The 19926-nt window shown below is 35.6% G+C and overlaps 1 protein-coding gene across 11 annotated transcripts in view; it reads right to left on the reverse strand.

The window, feature by feature from the left end:
- Window positions 1–19926, reverse strand: part of C2CD6 (C2 calcium dependent domain containing 6) — a 180905-nt gene that overhangs the window by 93767 nt on the left and 67212 nt on the right. For 5 of the 11 annotated variants that reach the window (XM_054479124.1, XM_054479126.1, XM_054479120.1 and 2 more), the window contains exons 11-13: window positions 19401–19479; window positions 9990–10033; window positions 8582–8881 (exon numbers count right to left, since the gene is read on the reverse strand). In XM_054479124.1, the coding sequence (XP_054335099.1) occupies window positions 8582–8881; window positions 9990–10033; window positions 19401–19479 (423 nt within the window). Of the gene's footprint in view, window positions 1–8581; window positions 8882–9989; window positions 10037–19400; window positions 19480–19926 lie in introns of those variants that run through there. The other 6 variants (XM_054479123.1, XM_054479121.1, XM_063648329.1 and 3 more) reach the window with 3 other exon arrangements.

Raw genomic sequence — 19926 nt, forward strand, 5'->3', positions numbered from 1 at the left:
ATTCATATGGAGCCAAAAAGAGCCCAAATAGCCAAAGCAATCTTAAGCAGAAAGAACAAAGCTGGAGGCATCACACTACCCAACTTCAAATGATAGTACAAGGTTACAGTAACCAAAACAGCATGGTATTGGTACAAAAACAGACACATAGACCAATGGAACAGAATGGTGAACCCAGAAATAAAGCCACACACCTACATCCATCTGATTTTTGACAAAGGCGACAATAACAAGCAGTGGGAAAGGCACTCCCCACTCAATAAATGGTGCTAGGATAACTTGCTAGCCATATGTGGAAGATTAAAACAGACCCCTTCCTTTCACCATCTACCAAAATCAACTCAAGATAGATTAAAGACTTAAATGGAAAACCTAAAACTATAAAAACCCTAGAAGGAAACCTAGGAAACACCATTCTGGACATAGGCCCTGGAAAAGATTTAATTATGAAGACTCCAAAAACAATTGCAACAAAAATAAAAATTGACAAGTAGGACCTAATAAAAACTAAAGAGCTTCTGCACAGCAGAAGAAACTATCAACAGAGTAAACAGACAACTTAAAGAATGGGAGAAAATATTTGCAAACTATGCTTCTGAAAAAAGTCTAATATCCAGAATCTATAAGGAACTTGAATCAACAAGCAAAAAGCGAAAAAAAAAAACCATTAAAAAGTGGGCAAAGGACATGAACAGACACCTATCAAAAGACATATACACCACCAATAAACATATGAAAATATGCTCAACATTACTCACCATCAGAGAGAAATGCAAATCAAAACCACAATGAGTTAACATCTCACACCATTCAGAATTGCTATTATTAAAAAGTCAAAAAACAATAGATGCTGATGAGGCTGTGGAGAAAAGGGAACACTTATATACTGTTGGTGTAAATGTAAATTACTTCAGCCACTGTGAAAACCTGTTTGGAGATTTCTCAAAGAACTTAAAACAGAACTACCACTTGACCCAGCAATCCCATTACTGGGTATATACCCAAGGAATATAAATTATTCTACCAAAAAGACACATTCACATGTATATGTTCATCACAGCACTATTCACAATAGGAAAGACATGGAATCAACCTAGACTCCCATCAATGGTAGACTGGATAAGGCAAATGTGGTATGTATATTCCATGGAATCTGATGCAACTATAAAAAAAAAGAAATCATGTCATTTGCAGAAACATGGATGCAGCTCAAGACCATTATCCTAAGGGAATTAATGCAGGAACAGAAAATGAAATACTACACATTCTCACTTATAAGTGGGAGCTAAACATTGAATACACATGGACAGAAAGAAGGGAACAGATACCAGGGCCTACTTGAGGGTGGAAGGTAGAAGGAGGGTGAGTATCGAAAAACTACCTATTGGATACAATATTTGCTACCTAGGTGATAAAATAATTTGTACACTAAGCCCCAGAGACATGAAATTTACCCATGTAACAAGCTGGCAGAAGTAACTCCTGAACCTAAAATAAAACTTGGAAGGAAAAAAACAACAAAAATTAGTAGTTTCTATACACAGTGAGCTAGCTAAAAAAGAAATCAAGAAGGCAATCCCTTTACCATAGCTATACTAAAAATAAAATACCTAGGAATAAATTTAACCAAGGAGGTAAAAGATTTCTACAAGGAAAACTATGAAACACTGAGGAAAGAAAGAAGATAAAAACAAATGGAAAGATAGACCATATTCATGAATTGTAAGAATTAATATTTTTAAAACATCCATACTACCCAATGCAGTCTACAGATTCAATCCAATTCCCACTAAAACTCCAATGTCATTTTTCACAGAAATAGAAAAAATAATCCTAAAATCCATATGGAACCACAAAAGACCCCAAACAGCCAAAGCAATCTCGAGCAAAAAGAACAAAGCTAGATGCATCAAACTCCCTGGTTTCAAATTATGTTATAAATCTATTGTAATAAAAACAGCATGGCACTGGCACAAAGACACATAAACCAATGGAACAGGTAGACAACCCAGTAATAAACCCAAGCATTCAGTATTTATAATTAGTTGATATTTGACAAAGATGCCAAAAACGCAAAAGGGAAAGAACAGACTCTTTAATAAATGATGTTGGGAAAAATAGATATGGCCCAGAAGATAAAATTGGACACTTATCTCACACCATACACAAAAATCATCTCAAAATGTATAAAAGACTTAAAAGTAAGATGTGGAAATGTGGAATTGTAAAGTTTAAAGAAGAAAACATAAGGGAAAATCTCCACAATACTGGTCTATGCAATGATTTCTTGGATAGGATTCCAAAAATGCAGGCACCAAAAGCAAAAATAAGACAAATGGAGTTGCATCAAATCAAAAGCTTCTGTACAGAAAAGGAAACAATGAACAGAGTGAAGAGACAACACATGACCTGGAAGAAAATATCTGCAAACCATACAGCTGATAAGGGGCTAATATTCAAAATATATAAGGTACACAAACAACCCAAAAGCAAGAAAACAAATAACCTAATTTTAAAATGGGCAAAGGAACTGAACAGACATGGCTCAAAGGTAGACATATGAAAGGCCAATAGATACATTAAAAATACTCAATATCTCTGATCATCAGAGAAATGCAAATTTAAACCACAATATGATATCATTTCATGCCTGTTACAAGGGCTACTATCAAAAAGAAGAATGATACGTGTTGGCAAGGATATGGAGAAAAGGAACCCTTGTTCACTATTTGTGGGAATATAAATTAGTACGGCCATTTTAGAAAGTAGTATGGAGGTTCCCAATAAAACTAAAAATAGAATTACCATATGGTCCAGCAATCCTACTTCTGGGTGTGTATCCAAAAGATTTGAAATTGGTATATCAAAGAGATATCTGCATCCCCGTGTTTACTGTTGTGCTATTATAATAGCTAAGATATGGAAGCAACTTAAGTGTCTATCAACAGATCAACGGATAAAGAAAATATAGTACATGTACACAGTGGAATACTACACAGCCTTAAAAAAGAAGAAAAATCTGTCTGTGGATAAAATAATTGCAAGGTGCATTTCACATGCATGGTTTTGGTTGATTCCAAGTACAGAATTAGCAAGGACAATGTTTTGGGGAGATTACGGCATATTTCCCAACAGTACCATCAATCATTAGTAAGGGATTTAAATTTAATGCAAGGAATTCATGGCTTAAAGAGGGCAGTTAAATACAAATGGATGAATAGGAGATATGAGGTTAATGATGTCACATATATCACTCTCTGCCTTCATTAACCCTAATCTTCTGCAGACCCTACAGGCTTTTAAACTCAATTAGAGCTCTTACCACTTACCCTTTGTGGAAATAATCTTGCTGCCTTATGCCTGACATTTAGTGTGTCAGAGCTAGATGGTTCATCCACCTTCAGAGTATTAAAATTATTGCATTTCCTATGACTATGTGATTGATTTAATTACATACAGTGAGGCCCAGGAGTTATATTCCCAAAGCAAATGCCTCAAGACACTGCAGTGTTTTTTTGTTTTTTGTTTTTGTTTTTGTTTTTTGAGACGGAATCTCACTCTGTTGCCCAGGCTGGAGTGCAGTGGCGCGATCTCGGCTCACTGCAAGCTCCGCCTCCCTGGTTCACGCTATTCTCCTGCCTCAGCCTCCTGAGTAGCTGGGACTACAGGCGCCCGCCACCATGCCCAGCTAATTTTTTGTTTTTTAGTAGAGACAGGGTTTCACCGTGTTAGCCAGGATGGTCTTGATCTCCTGACCTTGTGATCCACCCGCCTCGGCCTCCCAAAGTGCTGGGATTACAGGGGTGAGCCACCGCGCCCGGCCGACCCTGCAGTATTTTTAACTAAACTAATTCAACAGATATTTACTACTGCCTACCATGGATTCATCACTATTAGTGGTGAGTTCTAAGTAGTAAGAGCTCTAATTATGTATGTCTTTGAGTTTAAAATACTCATCATTATTACTAGATAGTAAGACACAGTGGTAAATAAGACTAAATTTCAGTACTATCTGTAATTTAAAGTCAAATGGGAGTAACAGACAATAAATGACTAAAGAAACATAATATGATACCAGGAAATGATATATGAAGAAAGAATACTAGGGATGGAGGAGGGTGGATGGGTAGATAATTACTTTACATAGAGTGGTCAGAGGAGCCCCCCAACCTGCCCTCCACTAAGGAGGGAACATCTGAGCAGAGTCCTAAATGGTGTGAATGAATGAACCCTGAGAAGATCCGCAGGGGAGAGCATTCCCCTGACAGAGAAAAATATTAGAAAGAGCTTGAGGCTGGAATAAGCTTAGTTTGTTCAAGGAACAGTAAGAATACTAATGTGGCTGAAGCAGAGTGAACAAAGGGAACAATGCTAACACACGAGGACAGAAAGATTAAATGGGGGCATTGTAGATGATGGTGAGAAGTTTGGACTTTACTCCAGGCATGAAAACATGCCATTGACGAATACTGATCAGAGGAGTGACATGATTTAGATTTCGTCTTTACAAGATCGGTCTGGTTGCTATGAGAAGAACAAACTAGATAGAGGCAAAATTGGAAGTAGGAAAACAGCTTTTATAGCAGACAGGAGAGATGAAAGTAGCTTGGTCTAAGGTGACAGCAATGACAGTGGTGGATTTCAGATATATTTTGAATACAGAATTAACAAGACTTGATGGTGGATTGGATATAAGAGATGAGAGAAACCACGATATCAAGGTTGACTCCTAGGGTGTTGGTCTTAACAGTTTAGAGGTGCCATTTATAAGAATATAAACTCCACAAGAACATTTATTTTTGTCTTTTTTGAATATAAGCTCCACAAGAACATTTATTTTTGTCTTTTATGTTCAACAACATATTTCATTCACCTAGAAATAATGCCTGGAATGTTTATATGCTGAAAAGATTAAATGAATAGGGAACATTAAGAGGAGGGAATCTAAATTAGGGGTGAAAAGTTAGTGGAGATGAAATTAAGAATTCAGTCTTCGTCATGTTAAGTTTGACATTTCTATAAGCTATCTAAATGAAGTAGGTTTTTACATGTACGCTCTTGGAGTTCAAAGAAGAGCCCCAAGATGTGGAAGTTATTCATTTATAAATTATATTTAAAGTTACAGGGCTGAATGAATAACCTATTATTCAGGTTAGAGAGTTAGAGAAAAAACAAAATACAAGGTTAGAGAAAAAAACAAAATACAAGGACTGGGTGTGAGACAATCCTACATTTAGAAATTGAAAGAGGAGACCTCCCCAGCAAAGAGTAGTCAATGAAGAAGGAAGAAAACTAGGAGAATGTAATATTACAAAAGGCCAGTGAAAAAGATCAGTTTCAAGAAAAGGGTGGAACTATTTTGTCAAATGTGGCTAGGCAGTCACAGAGATGAGGACTGAGAACTGATAACCACATTTGGTAATATATTAGTCATTGGGGACTCAGTTGTGGGTTCATTGGAATGTGGTTCAGGGTCAAGATGACAAGGGTATGGCTGTAAGATCTGTTAAGGCCTCAAAAAGATTTAAGGTGGTGACTCATAAGCCTACTCAGCCAGACAAAAATTATTTTAAGAATCTTAAGTAGCATCTCAGGCCTTCTTTGCCAGACAAGGGCACTCCTAAATTTCTTAAGGACATTTTGCCACAGCACCCTGACTCTCAGCCCAAGGAAACAGGGGCCTGTCTTGAAGATATTTGGAAGTGCAACATTTGACTAACTGAGATCTTAATTTGATACACAGGAAGCCCACAAAATCTTTAAGAGAATAATAGCATCTTAGACTGAAAGGAACAGGGATAGTTTAGAAAGAAAAGACACATATGTAAAATTTCAGCCTTCACTGAAAGCAAAAATGAAAAGACATATTTGAACTTTCAACTTCCCTCACACAGAACATGGGCTGCAACTACAAACAGAAGTTATTTCTTATGGAAAAAGGCTTATTCAAAGGGTAAGGCCAAAACATGAGGGCAAGGCCAAGAACTTCAGAATTACCATGGTCAACTGACTGATATATGCCTCATGTTTTCCCTCCCTCTACCTTTAGAATTTAAGTGTCTGTTCCAGTTTTCCTGTTCTTGGCTCATCATTGTATGTAGGGGACAGATAACTGGTCTCTTCAATTCATAGATTTTAAGTCTGAGAGGAGCCATACCTGAAGAGCCTCACCCACATGAACTTTAGTTGGATAAAAACATTTTGTACTTCAAGCCTGAGCTTGATGCAGTAATAGCATGACATTGAGGATCTTGGGAGGCAAGTGAGTATATTTTGCATGTGGGAGGAATATGACTTACTTGGAACTTAGTTAATCTCCAAATATGGCCCCCAATGCACAACCCCTCCCAAGATTCATGCCCTTCTGTAGTCTCCTCCCATACTGAATCAGGACTGAGTATGGGACTTGCTGTAATTAACAGAAGGTAGTGAGGGTGACCCTGTGCTCATCCTAAGCCTATGTCTTAAGAGGACCTGAAGGTTCTGTTTTTGTATTTTGGAAGCCTTGAGCTGCCACATAAAAAGCTCAGCAGCCTTGTTAGAGAGATTACATAGAAAGACCACAAGAAGAAGCCCCACGGAGAGGGAGAAGGATAATTCCTAAGATTATATGGAAAGAGAGATCTATATATTATCTATCTATCTATCTATCTATCTATCTATCTATCTATCAAATCTGAGATATATATATATCTGAGACAGAAAGAAGGAAACAGACATGTTAAACCAGATGTTCTTGCATCCCAGCTGAGCCCAGCCTTAATAGCTATTCAAGGTGTCAGACATGTAAGTGAGTGATCATGAGTGTTCCAGCCCAATCAAACTCCTAGATAAGTCCATCTAACATCTAACATCAAGTGGAGCAGAAGAACTGCCCAACAAGCAAGTCAACCCCACAGTATCTTGAGAGATAATAAAACGTCTTTTTTAATCCACTAGGTTTTGGAGTGGTTTGTTATACAGCAATAAATAACTTACTTATCAAGTGAAAGTTGAATATTTTGGAAGTCAGACTGAATGTAATACATAAATTAAAAGGTAAACTACAAACTATGTGCCCATACAAGTGGTTAATATCTTGAAAATAAAAAGAGCTCATTATAAAACCTAAACAAAATCCCCAAGGTGTCAAAGAAAAAAATGGACAGGGAAAACCAAAATGACTAATGAGCAAAAAAAGTGTTAATCATTATTTAAAAGACCATTAATACTCAAATACTGTTGGTAAGAATGTAAAGTGGTACAGTCTTTCTGGAGAGCAATTTGTTAGCATGCCATTTCTGTAAATACATTAGGAGATAATCACAGATCCACAGATCCAAATAAATAAGCAAAAGAATGTTAATTTCAAACTTAATGTCCAACAATATAAAAACTGTTTAAAAACTTATGGAATATTAATATTTGAGGATATTCTACATCTTGCAAATTTTTAAGAAAATTCAAGTGGCATGCATGTAAAGTCAAAAAATAAAAATTATATGTCTGTTTTGATTTAAGCTTTTAAAATTCATAAAAGAAATATGTATGTATGCATAAGAAAGACTAAAAGAAAATAAAATTGTTAAATCTAGCAGTAGAATTATAACTGCTTTTATTTTTTCTTTTACATTTCTCTCCATTTTCTAAATTTTCTGTGACTGTGCCTTACTTTCACATTCAGAAAAAACAAGAATGTTATTTGACATAGGTAACTGAGAGTAATTCCCAGTTAAAATTATATCTTTTGAAATTTGGGAGAGAATTTAGAAATGACCTAGTCTGGATCTACCATTCAAATAATGAGAAAAATAGGTCTAGAGACTTAGATGCCCAAGCTAGTATTTAGAAACAGAATCTTACTTAGAACTCAAATTCTTTATCTTCTGACCTATATATCTTTTTATACCATTTGATGAACTACCTGTAATAGTGATTCCAATAAGATATAAAGATATAAGTAGAATGGCTGTCATTTTGAGAAAGTCTAGAATTTGGTGTACCTTTAAATTCACACTCTTATTCTCATTTTAAACTATAAAATTATTTGTAATAAGGAGAACATATGCTATTTCCTATAATATAATCGTTTTATTAAGAATTTCCACTGAAATAACTCCCCAGGCTTTTAAATTTCCTTTGAATTTACATTTTGTTATTGTTGTTACACTTTCACCTGGATTACCAACCCAAGAGATTAATTTGTATTACTGGCATCTCAAATCACTCTGCTTTTCTTGAAAGTTTTTTATCCTCATTTCTTGATTGATATAAGTAAAGTAGGAATATTTAATATACTTAGACACATTTCCACTTGGAGACATTTGAATGCATTTTCAATTTATTTCTATTTAATTTTTTTAAATAGATTATTTTGTGTCCCTAGTCTTATACTTCTAATATAAGGGCAGACACCTTGAGCTCAAGGCCTTCTTTTGGGTCTTGGCTTTGAAAGCTACCTTTTAATTTTTAATCTGGTGGAAACTAAGCCTGTGTTCTCCCTTTCAGCTAAGTTTAGATTGTTGTTTTGCCAACTAATTTCTGTTGGAGATGAATCTAAGTTCCTTCTCTTTGGATTTATACAGATACTCCTCAAATTTACCTCTGATAGAGATGAGTCTGCTTTTAAAATGCTTGGATAGTTATCTTTTAATTTTACTTCTGATGGAAAAAATACATTTTTCATTTTTCTGTCTGGCATGCTTTCTGATTGACGTTCATCTAAAGGTGGTATTCTGCCTGCTTTTATTGTTTCCTGGTTAGAAATAGTGCACAATGAGTGCACTTCTGTGGGTGAAGGTGTTGATTTATCACTTTTGGAAGCATCAGCAGTTGAATTATCTTGGTCCAATTGGTTCAAAGTTGGTATAGTCAGGCCTTTCTCAGAATCATTATCCAGTAACTAGAAAATACAGCAATAAAACAAACTACCAGTTAATCATTATTGACTGGAAAATTTTACAAATTAAGAAAATGACTCAAAATCAATTGTACTCTTATCCTTTATCATAACAAATTACCATTATTATTGGTAAATTTTACATTCCTTAGTAAACATGATAAATTCTTTACTTGCCTGAAACCATGGACTGTAGAATACTATCCATAAAAATGGTAAAGCAGTGGTTCTCATATATCATAAATCAGCAACATCTCAAAAAAAATCTGAGAGTCTGACATTTTACTGTTATACTGTCACCAATATATCATCAAACAAAGGAAATTTTAATAGCAAAATGCACAAGGAATGATACCATAAATCACAACTATATAAGAAAATAAAGAGAATATTAATAGCACCACAGTACAAAGAACAATATTGTAAAATAACGGATGGCCTGTTAAACTAAATAAATTTAGCTTTATGAAAAATTCTCTATATTATCTTCTTTTACTCTCCTTGAACTGGGGAAAACAGTAATACATACTGACTCTTCAATTGGTATTTGGGAGCCACTGACCCAGGAATGGAAATCATTAAATCCTATTTGTCAAGCAGTGAGTGAACATTTTACTCTTCGTTGATTTACATGGGGATCCACTGCTTTATGAAATGAATACCTTATGTAAATTTAGCTGAAAAGCAAATTATATTATGTAAACTCTATGTTTTGTTTATTTCTATTTTAAACTATAGAATATTATTTCCTGTGCAAAGTTCACAATATGATAAATTAAAAGATTTTGGTGAGAAAGAGTAAAAACTGCAGTTACGCCTATGGCATTTATTTCTAAGATCTTACGTAGAACTTCATGCTTTTTTCTTGTTTCTCCTTCATCTCTTCCTCAACACATTTTGTCCCCTATCTTCATATTTTTAAATGTTACTATTTTATGCAGAAGGCTCTTTCAAGAGTGTAACTATACAGATATTGCCATAATAGAAACCATAAAACAACTGAGTAACTTCTCGGATGCTTTTCTCTATCTATAAATATTTCTCCATTTATAAATATTTTATCCCTTTATAAAATAATGACTATTAAAAGTTCTCTTCCAATTTCCCTTACCTCATTTGCAGTAGTTTCAGCTTCCTCATTTACAAGAGGGATATCTGCTTAAACAATTAATAGGGGTATTTTATTTTACATAAAGACAATAAACACATATGTATGTACATTGATAAAATACTATTACATTTTTTCTTACTAAAAACAAAGAGTAACTTAAATCAAAGCAGCTATCCAAACATAAACACTACTTAGTATAAACAAGCTGATGAATCTCTGGGAAGATGCGGGAGTGGTAAATGATAACATTTCAGATCCATAAATACAAGACACAAACACAGGTACATGCTATATTTTTTAAAAGTTGAGAGGAAATAAACTCCAGATGATAAGTGATGGGACTGGGATTGGAAGAAGAGACTAGAATAAAGGTGTATGAAATCAGACAAAATAGGACCATTCAAGGAAGGCTGGTTGAAATACTTGTAAAAATTTCCTAGAAATATAAGGAATACATATTTAGCATGTAAAAAGGGAAAACCTAAAAGGGACAAAAAGAAAATAAATAACTGACACAGAATTCTAGCAAAAAAATTTGCTATGGTCACAACTATATGACTTCGTTCAGCTCTTTTTTTTTTCTTTTAATTGTGGTAAGAACAATTCACATGAGACCTATCCTCTTAAATTTTCTAGTGCAAAACACAACAATGTTAACTATCAGCACAATGTTGTAAAGCAGATCTCTAGAACTCCATCATCTTGCATAACTTAAACTTTATACTTGTTGAAAAGCAATTCCCTATTTGCCCCTCCCCCTAGCCTCAGGCAACCAGCATTCTACTCTGACTATTTCATATATCTCACATATGCGGCATCATGCAATATTTGTCTTTCTGTGACTGGCTTATTTCACTTAGTATAATGTTCTCAAGGTCCATCCACGTTGTCACATATGGCAGGATTTCCTTATTTTTAAATGCTGAATGATATCCCATTGTATGTAGACTGGCATATCTCTTTTTATTGCACTTCTCAGATATTGTGTTTTGTACAAATTGAAGGTCTGTGGCAACCTTGCGTTGAGCAAGACTATTGGTGGCATTTTTCCAAAAGCGTGTGTTCACTTTGTGTCTCTGCATCACATTTTGATAATTCTCAAAATATTTCAAACTTTTTCATTATTATAATATCTTTTATGGTACTCTATGACCAGTGATCTTTGCTGTTACTATTGTAATTGTTGAGGGGCACCACAAACCACACCCATCTAAGATTGCAAACTTTTTTTTATAAAAATTTAACTTCTAAGTTCAATTGTACATGTGCAGGTTTGTTATACAGGTAAACACTGGGGTTTGTTAGACAGATTATTTCATCACCAGGTATTAAGCCTAGTATCCATTAGTTATTTTTCCTGATCCTCTGCCTCCTCCTACCCTCCACTCCCTGATAGGCCCCAGTGTGTGTTGTTCCCCTCTGTGTGTCCATGTGCTCTCATCATTTAGCTCCCATTTATAAGTGAGAACATGTGGTATTTAGTTTTCTGTTCCTGCACTAGTTTGCTAAGGATAATGGTCTCCAGCTCCATCTATGCTCCTGCAAAGGACATGATCTCATTCTTTTTATGGCTGCGTAGTATTCTGTGGTGTATATGTACTACATTTTCTTTATCCAGTCTACCACTGATGGGCATTTAGCTTGATTCCATTTCCTTGCTATTGTGAATGGTACTGCCATGCACATACCCGTGCATGTGTCCTTATAAAAGAATGATTTATATTCCTTTGGGTATATACCCAGTAATGGGATTGCTGAGTCAAATGGCATTTCTGTCTTTAGGTCTTTGAGGAATCGCCACGCTGTCTTCTACAGTAGTTGAACTAATTTACACTCCCACCAACAGTGTATAAGCTTTCCTTTTTCTCTGCAACCTTGCTGGCATCTGTTATTTTTTGACTTTTTAATAGTAGCCATTCTGACTGATGTGAGATGGTATCTCATTAAGGTTTTGATTCGCATTTCTCTAATGATCAGTGATGTTGAGCATTTTTTCATATGCCTGTTGGCCACATGTGTGTCTTCTTTAGAAAAGTGTCTGTTCATGTCCTTTGCCCACTTTTTAACGAGGTTTTTTGTTTTTTTTTTTTTTTTTGTAAATCTTTGCCCACTTTTTAATGAGGTTTTTTTTTTTTTGCTTTTGTTTTTGTTTTGCCAAGATCCCTTACAAATGCTGGATATTAGACTTTTGTAAGATGGCAAACTTAATTTATAAATGTTGTGTGTGTTGTAACTATGCCACTGGCCAGCTGTTCTCCCATCTTTCTTCCTCTCCTTGGCCTCTCTATTCCCTGAGACACAACAATATTGAAATTAGGCCATTAATAACCCCAAAATGGATCTAAGTGTTCAAGTGAAAGAAGATTTGTACATCCCTCACTTTAAATCAAAAGCTAGAAATGATTAAGCTTGCTGAGGAAGGCATGTTGAAAGCTGAGATAGGCCAAAAGCTAGGCCTCTTGCACCAAACAGCCCAGATGTGAATGCAAAGGAAAAAATTCTTGACAGAAGCTAGAAGTGCTACTCCACACACAAATGATAAGAAAGCAAAACAGCTTATTGCAGATATGGAGGAAATTTTAATAATCTGGATAGAAGATTAAACCAGCCACAAACAGTCCCTTAAGCCAAAGCCTAATCCAGAGAAAGCCCCTAACTCTCTTCAATCCAATGAAAGCTGAGAGGTGAGGTGGCTGCAGAAGGAAACCTTGAAGCCAGCAAAGGTTGGTTCATGAGGTTTAAGGAAAGACAGTATCTTTGTAACACAAAAGTGCAAGGTAAAGCAGCAAGTGCTGATGTAGAAGCTGCAGCGAGTTACCCAGAAGATCTAGCTAAGATATTGATGAAAGTGGCTATACTAAATAGGTTTTTATTGTAGATGAAACAGCCTTATACTGGAAGAAGGTGTCATCTAGGACTTTCATAGCTAGAGAGGAGAACTCAATGTTGGCTTCAACGCTTCAAAGGACAGGCCAACTCTCTTGTTAGAGGCTAATGTAGCTGCTGACTTTAAATTGAAGCCAATGCTCATTTACCATTCTAAAAATCCTGGAGCCCTTAACATTTATGTCAAGTGTACTCTGCCTGTGCTCTATAAATGGAACAACAAAGCATGGATGACAGCAGATCTGTTTGTAACATGGTTTACTGAATATTTTAAGTTCGCTGTTGAGACTTACTGTTCAGAAAAAAAGATACCTTTCAAAATATTACTGCTCAGTGACAATGCACCTGGTCATCCAAGAGCTCTGATGGAAATGTCTGAGGAGATTAATGTTGCTTTCATGCCTGCAAACATAGATCCATTCTGCAGCTCACAGATCAAGGAATAATTTCAACTTTCAAGTCTTCTTATTTCAGAAATACATTTTGTAAGGCTTTAGCTACCTCAGATAATTCCTCTGAGGGATCTTGGCAAAGTAAATCGAAAAACTTCTGCAAAGGATTCACAATTCTAGATGCCATTAAGAACATTTGTGCTTCAGGAGAGGAGCTCAAAATATCAACATTAACAGGAATTTGGAAGCAGTTGATTACAACCCTCATGGATGACTTTAAGATGTTCAATAAAACTTCAGTAGAGAAAGTAACTGCAGATGTGATGAAAATAGCAAGAGAGGTAGAATTAGAAGTGAAGCCTGAAGATGTGAGTAAACTGCTACAATCTCATTATAAAACTTGAATGGATGAGGAAGTGCTTCTTATGGATGAGCAAAGAAAGTGGTTTCTTGAGATGGAATCTACTGCCGAAGATGCTGTGAACACTGCTAAAATGACAACAAAGGATTTAGAATTCTATATAAACTTAGTTGACAAAGCAGCAGCAGGGTTTGAGAGGACTGACTCCAATTTTGAAAGAAGTTCTACTGTGGGTAAAATGCTATCAAACAGCATCGCATACTACAGAGAAATCCTTCATGAAAAGAAGAGCCAACTGATGCAGTAAAATTCATTGTTGTCTTATTTTTAAAAATTGCCACAGCCACCCCAACCTTCAGCAACTACCACCTTGATCAGTCCCAGCCATTAAGATCAAGGCAAGACCCTCCAGCAGCAAAAATATTGCAACTCACTGAAGGGTCAGATGATCATATATATATATACACACAAATATAAATATAAAATTTACAAAAAACCTATATATATATACACATACACATGATGGAGTCTCATCTCACGCTGGAGTGCAGTGGCATGATCTCAGCTTACTGCAACCTGCACTTCCCGGGTTCAAGAGATTCTCATGTCTCAGCCTCCTGAGTAGCTGGGACTACAGGCATGAGCCACCACGCCCTGCTAATTTTTGTATTTTTAGTAGAGATAGGGTTTCATCATGTTGACCAGGCTGGTCTTGAACTCCTGACCTCAGGTGATCTGCCCGCCTCGGCCTCCCAAAGTGCTGGGATTACAAGCTGGAGCCACCGCGCCTGGCCTCTCTCTATTTTTTGACACAGGGTCTTGCTCTGCCACCTAGGCTGAAGTGCAGTGGCATGATCCTACCTGATGCACTGCACCCTTGAACTCTTGGGTTCAAGCAATCCTCCTGCCTTGGCCTCCCAGAGTGCTGGTACTATATGCATGAGCCACTGTGCCCAGCCAGCAATTAAGTATTTTTTAATTAAGTCATATACATTGATTTTTTACATAATGCTATTGCACACTTAATAGACAACAGTATAGAGTAAATGTAATGTTTATATGCCCTAGGAAACAAAAAAAAATCATATGACTTGCTTTATTGTGGTGGTCTAGAACTGAACCTGCAATGTCTCTGAATTATGTGTGTATACCACATTTTCTTTATTCATTCATCTATGACATTTAGGTTGTTTCTACATCTTGACTATAGTAATAACATGGCAATAAACATAGGAGTGCAAATATTGCCTTGAGATGCTGATTTCAATTCTTTTGGATAGACACCCAGAAGTGAAATGGCAGGATCATATGATTTCTCTATTTGTCATTTTTTTGAGTAACCACCATGCTGTTTTCAAAAGCAGTTGCATCATTTTACATTCCCCCAACAGTGTACTAGGGTTCGAATTTCTTCACATCCTTGCCAACACTTGTTGACTTCTTGACTTTTCAGTAATAGCCATCTTAACAGGTGTGATATCTCATTATGATTTTGATTTGTATTTACCTGATGATTAATGATGATGAGCACCTTTTTGTATACCCGTTGGACATTTGTAATGTCTTCTTTGGATAAATATGTATTCAAGTGCTCAGCCCATTTTTAATTTTTTTATTTTTATTTTTTGCTATTGAGTTGAAAAGTTTCCTTATATGTTTTGGAATATTAGCCCTTTATCAAATATATGGTTTACAAATATATTCCCCCATTCTGTAGGTTTCCTCTTCACTCTGTCATTTCCTTTACTGTGTAGAAGCTTTTTAACTTGATATAGCCCCACTGTCTGTTTTTGCTTTTGTTGCCTGTGCCTTTGGTGTCTTATCCAATAAATCATTGCTAATACCAGTGTCAATAAGATTTTCCCCTATGTTTTCTTCTAGGAGTTTTAGAGTTTCCAGTCTTACATTTAAGTCATTAATCCATTGAGAGTTGATTTTTGTTTATGGTATTAAGCAAAAGTCTAATTTCAATTCTTTTGCATGTGAATATCCAGTTTTCCCAACACCATTTGCTGAAAAGACTATTCTTTCCTCATTGTGTATTCTTGGCACACTTCTCAAAGATCAGTTAATCACATTTCATGGGTTTATTTCTAGGCTCTCTCTTCTATTCTATTGATCTATATGTTTATCTTTATGCCAGTTCATGCTATTTTAATTGCTATAGTTTTGTAATATATTTTGAAATCAGAACATGTGATACCTCCAGCTTTGTTCTTCTTTCTCAAGACTGTTTTGACTATCCAGAGTCCTCTGTGGTTCCATATAAATTTTAGGATTGCTTTTTCTACTTCTGTGAAAAACACGATTAGAATTTTGATAGAGACTGCACTGAATCTGTAGATTGCTTTGGGTAGTATGAACATTTTTCACAGTATTAAATCTTCAAACTCATGAACACAGGATATTTTTCCCTTTATTTTCTTATCCTTAATTTCATTATCAATGTTTTTTAGTTTTTAGAGTGCAAGGTCTTTCACCTCCTTTGAAAAGTTTATTCCTAATTATTTTATTCTTTTTGATGCTACTGTAAACTGGAATTATTTTCTTGATTTCTTTTTTGGATAGTTCATTGTTAGTGTACAGAAACACAACTGATTTTTCTGTGTTGGTTTTATCTCCTGCAACTCTACTGAATTCATGTATTGGTTCTAACAGGTCTTTTTGTATGGAGTCTACAGAATTTTCTATATGTAAGATCCTGCCATCTGCAAACGAAGATAATTTTACTTCTTCCTTTCTGATTTGGATACTTTTTATTCTTTTTTTCTTGCCTAACTGCTCTGACTAGGCCTTCCAGTACTATGTTTAATAGAAGTGGCAGAATGAACATCCTTGACCTGTTTCTGATCTTAGAGGAAAAGTGTTCAGTTTTTCACTGTTCAGTATGGTATTTGCTACAGGTTTTTCATTTTTAGCCTTTATTATTAATATATTGAGCTACTTTATTACCATATCTAGTTTTTTGAAGATGTTTATCCTAAAAGGCTGTTGAAGTTCATCAAATACTTTTTCATATCTGTTGAGATAATCATGTGGTTTTTAATCCTACATACTGTCGATGTAGTGTATCACATTAATTGATTTCTGTATGATGAAACATCCTGCATCCTGGAGTTAAATTCCATTTGCTCATGGTGTATGATCCTTTTAATATGCTGTTGAATTCAGTCTGTCAGTATTTTATTGAGTAGTTCTGAATCTATATTTATTGAGAATAAAAGAAGACACACAAGAAGTAAAGAGAAAGGAACCAAAACATATCAATACAAAAACATCAATGAAACACAAGGAAAGATAGCATGACAGAAAAAGATAGGCAAAAGTATTACAAGACAGACAGAAACAATGTAAAAAATGGCAATAGCTAGTCCTTAATAATTCAATAATTCTTTAAATGTAAATGGATTAAACTCCCCAATGGAAAGACACAGAGTAGCAGAATAGATATAAAAACAAGACCCAAGTGTATTTTATGTAGAGGAGACTCACTTTGGGTTTAAGGACACACATAGGCTGAAAGTGAAGGAATGGAAAAAGAGATATCCTATGAAAATGGAAACCAAAAGAGAGCAGGAGTGGCCATATTCATATAAAAAAATAGACTTCAAGTCAAAAACTGTAAAAAGATGCAAAAAGGCCATTATATGATGATAAAGGGTCAATATATCAAGAGGATATAACCATTGTAAATATATATGCAACCAACCTTTGAGTAAGTGGAAAAAAAAGTAGAAGAAAAAAAGATAGCTACCATCAGTGACTGAAAAAGTTACCCTCCATTCTTCCAGTGATACTGAAGACAGGAACTGTGATTATCCCGTATCTAAAATTTGAATGTTTCTTGTAAAGAGTTAGCTAAAGAAGTAGTATCTCTGCTAGGCTGGTAGATTCCTAGAAGTTAGGAAATGAATCTTTCAAAAGCCTGATGTAGCCAGAGAATTAGAAGTAGAGAGGAAAGAGATGACTAATCTGTGACAAAAGTCTTATTAACAATAAATAATTATTCCATTCCATATCTGCAGAATCCAAGACTTTCCATTATATTATTATGTATTTTAAAGTGTAGTACTATACTTTAACTTGCTTTCTTTTTTTATTATTATACTTTAAGTTCTAGGGTACATGTGCATAATATGCAGGTTTGTTACATATGTATACATGTGCCATGTTGGTGTGCTGCACCCATTAACTCATCATTTACATTAGGTATATCACCTAATGCTATCCCTCCCCACTGCCCCCACCCCACAACAGGCCCTGGTGTGTGATGTTCCCCTTCCTGTGTCCAAGTGTTCTCATTGTTCAATTACCACCTATGAGTGAGAACATGCAGTGTTTGGTTTTTTGTCCTTGCGATAGTTTGCTCGGAATGATGGTTTCCAGCTTCACCCATTTCCTTACAAAGGACATGAACTCATCCTTTCTTATGGCTGCATAGTATTCCATGGTGTATATGTGCCACATTTTCTTAATCCAGTCTATCATTGTTGGACATCTGGGTTAGTGCCGCAATAAACATATGTGTGCATGTGTCTTTAGAGCAGCATGATTTATAATCCTTTGGGTACATAGCCAGTAATGGGATGGCTGGGTTTAACTTGCTTTCTTAGTGAATTTAAGAGATTTTTAAAAGACTGCATGAACAGTCCATTTATTAAATCTCTTACTGATACTTTATGATAAATTCTCAAATGTAATGCTAATCTAATTTCCTCTCCTTCTTCCTCTGCCACACTTTCTTTTTCACACACACACACACACACACACACATTCCTCTGCATAAACACACTCCTCTACATAAAAGAGACCAATAGCTCTATAGTTCACAATGTCTAATAAAAATGCCTTTTCACAGGTCATAGTTAATATTTTAACTTTTTTCTCATCCTTAAAAAGGTAAAGGAGCATTGGCCAAGCGTGGTGGCTTATGCCTGTAATCTCAGCACTTTGGGAAGCCAAGGCAGGAGGATTGCTTGAGCTCAAGAGTTTGAGACCAGCACGGGCAACATGGCAAAATCCTGTGTCTACAAAAAAAAAAATACAAAAATTAGCCAGGCATGGTGGTGTGTGCCTGTAGTCCCAGCTACTTGGGAGGCTAAGGTGGGAAGACTGATTGAACCCGGGAGGTCAAGGATGCAGTGAGCTGTGGTTGTGCAACTGCACTCCAGCCTGGGTGAGAGAACTAGACGCTGTCTCAGGTAATAATAATAATAATAATAATAATAATAATAAAATTTAAAAATAAAGCAGCATTAAAACTTCTTTTTTTTTTTTTTTTTTTTGAGATGGAGTCTCACTCTGTCGCCCAGGCTGGAGTGCCGTGGCGAGATCTCGGCTCACTGCAACCTCCGCCCTCCGAGTTCAAGCAATTCTCCTGCCTCAGCCTCCTGAGTAGCTGGGATTACAGGCACCTGCCACCACGCCTGGCTAATTTTTTGTATTTTTAGCAGAGACAGGGTTTCACCATCTTGGCCAGGCTGTTCTTAAACTCCTGACCTCATGATTCACCCGCCTCAGCTTCCCAAAGTGCTGGAATTACAGGCGTGAGCCACTGCGTCCGGCCTTAAAACTTTTTAAAACTCTTAATAGGGTCTAACACTTTTCTTTAAAATTACCACACCTACCATATGCCAAAACTATAGTGAAATGCATATTTATTTCCTAACAAAACAGAAAGCTACTTAAAGCAAATTACTAATTGTCTTTTTGTGATATAATCACTTTGATTTCAATTATCTTAATAATAAAAAAATCAAAGTAGTTTCTTACCTACTCCTACAATATTTTCAAGCTCCTCTTCAGGTTGATTACTTTTCAGGTTTTCAGATGCCTCATCCATATTAGTTTCCTAGAAGCAAAAAAAAAAAAAATATATATATATATATATATGAAAATATTTAAAGAACTAAAACATTTTCCTCTGCCTTCATAACTACTTTTAATACAATACACCTTCCTCCACACCCAAATTTACAGAAGACGAGAAGGAGATGGGTTTATGAGAAAAGCAATTCAAACAGCTCTACTTTAAGGAGCCATATACTCTGGCTAGGAGTTGATGTTCCAAAGAAAGGGTATCCAAGAATGGATAGAGTATTTGAGTGATGAATGTAGGAGATGAATATTATAAGATAAATTACATAATATTGTAACTTCAGGGGGTATGAGAAGATACCCCCAAGAAACAGATTACTTTTTTTATTAGAATACATTATGGCCTATGACTTAAAAGTGATGTGTCTCTTTACAAAATTCCAAGGAGAATTATAAGGTAAAGTTATCAGTGGGCACTTAT

Source organism: Pongo pygmaeus, chromosome 11 (genome assembly GCF_028885625.2).
Source record: "Pongo pygmaeus isolate AG05252 chromosome 11, NHGRI_mPonPyg2-v2.0_pri, whole genome shotgun sequence".
In the NCBI taxonomy this organism is placed as follows: Eukaryota; Metazoa; Chordata; class Mammalia; order Primates; family Hominidae; genus Pongo; species Pongo pygmaeus.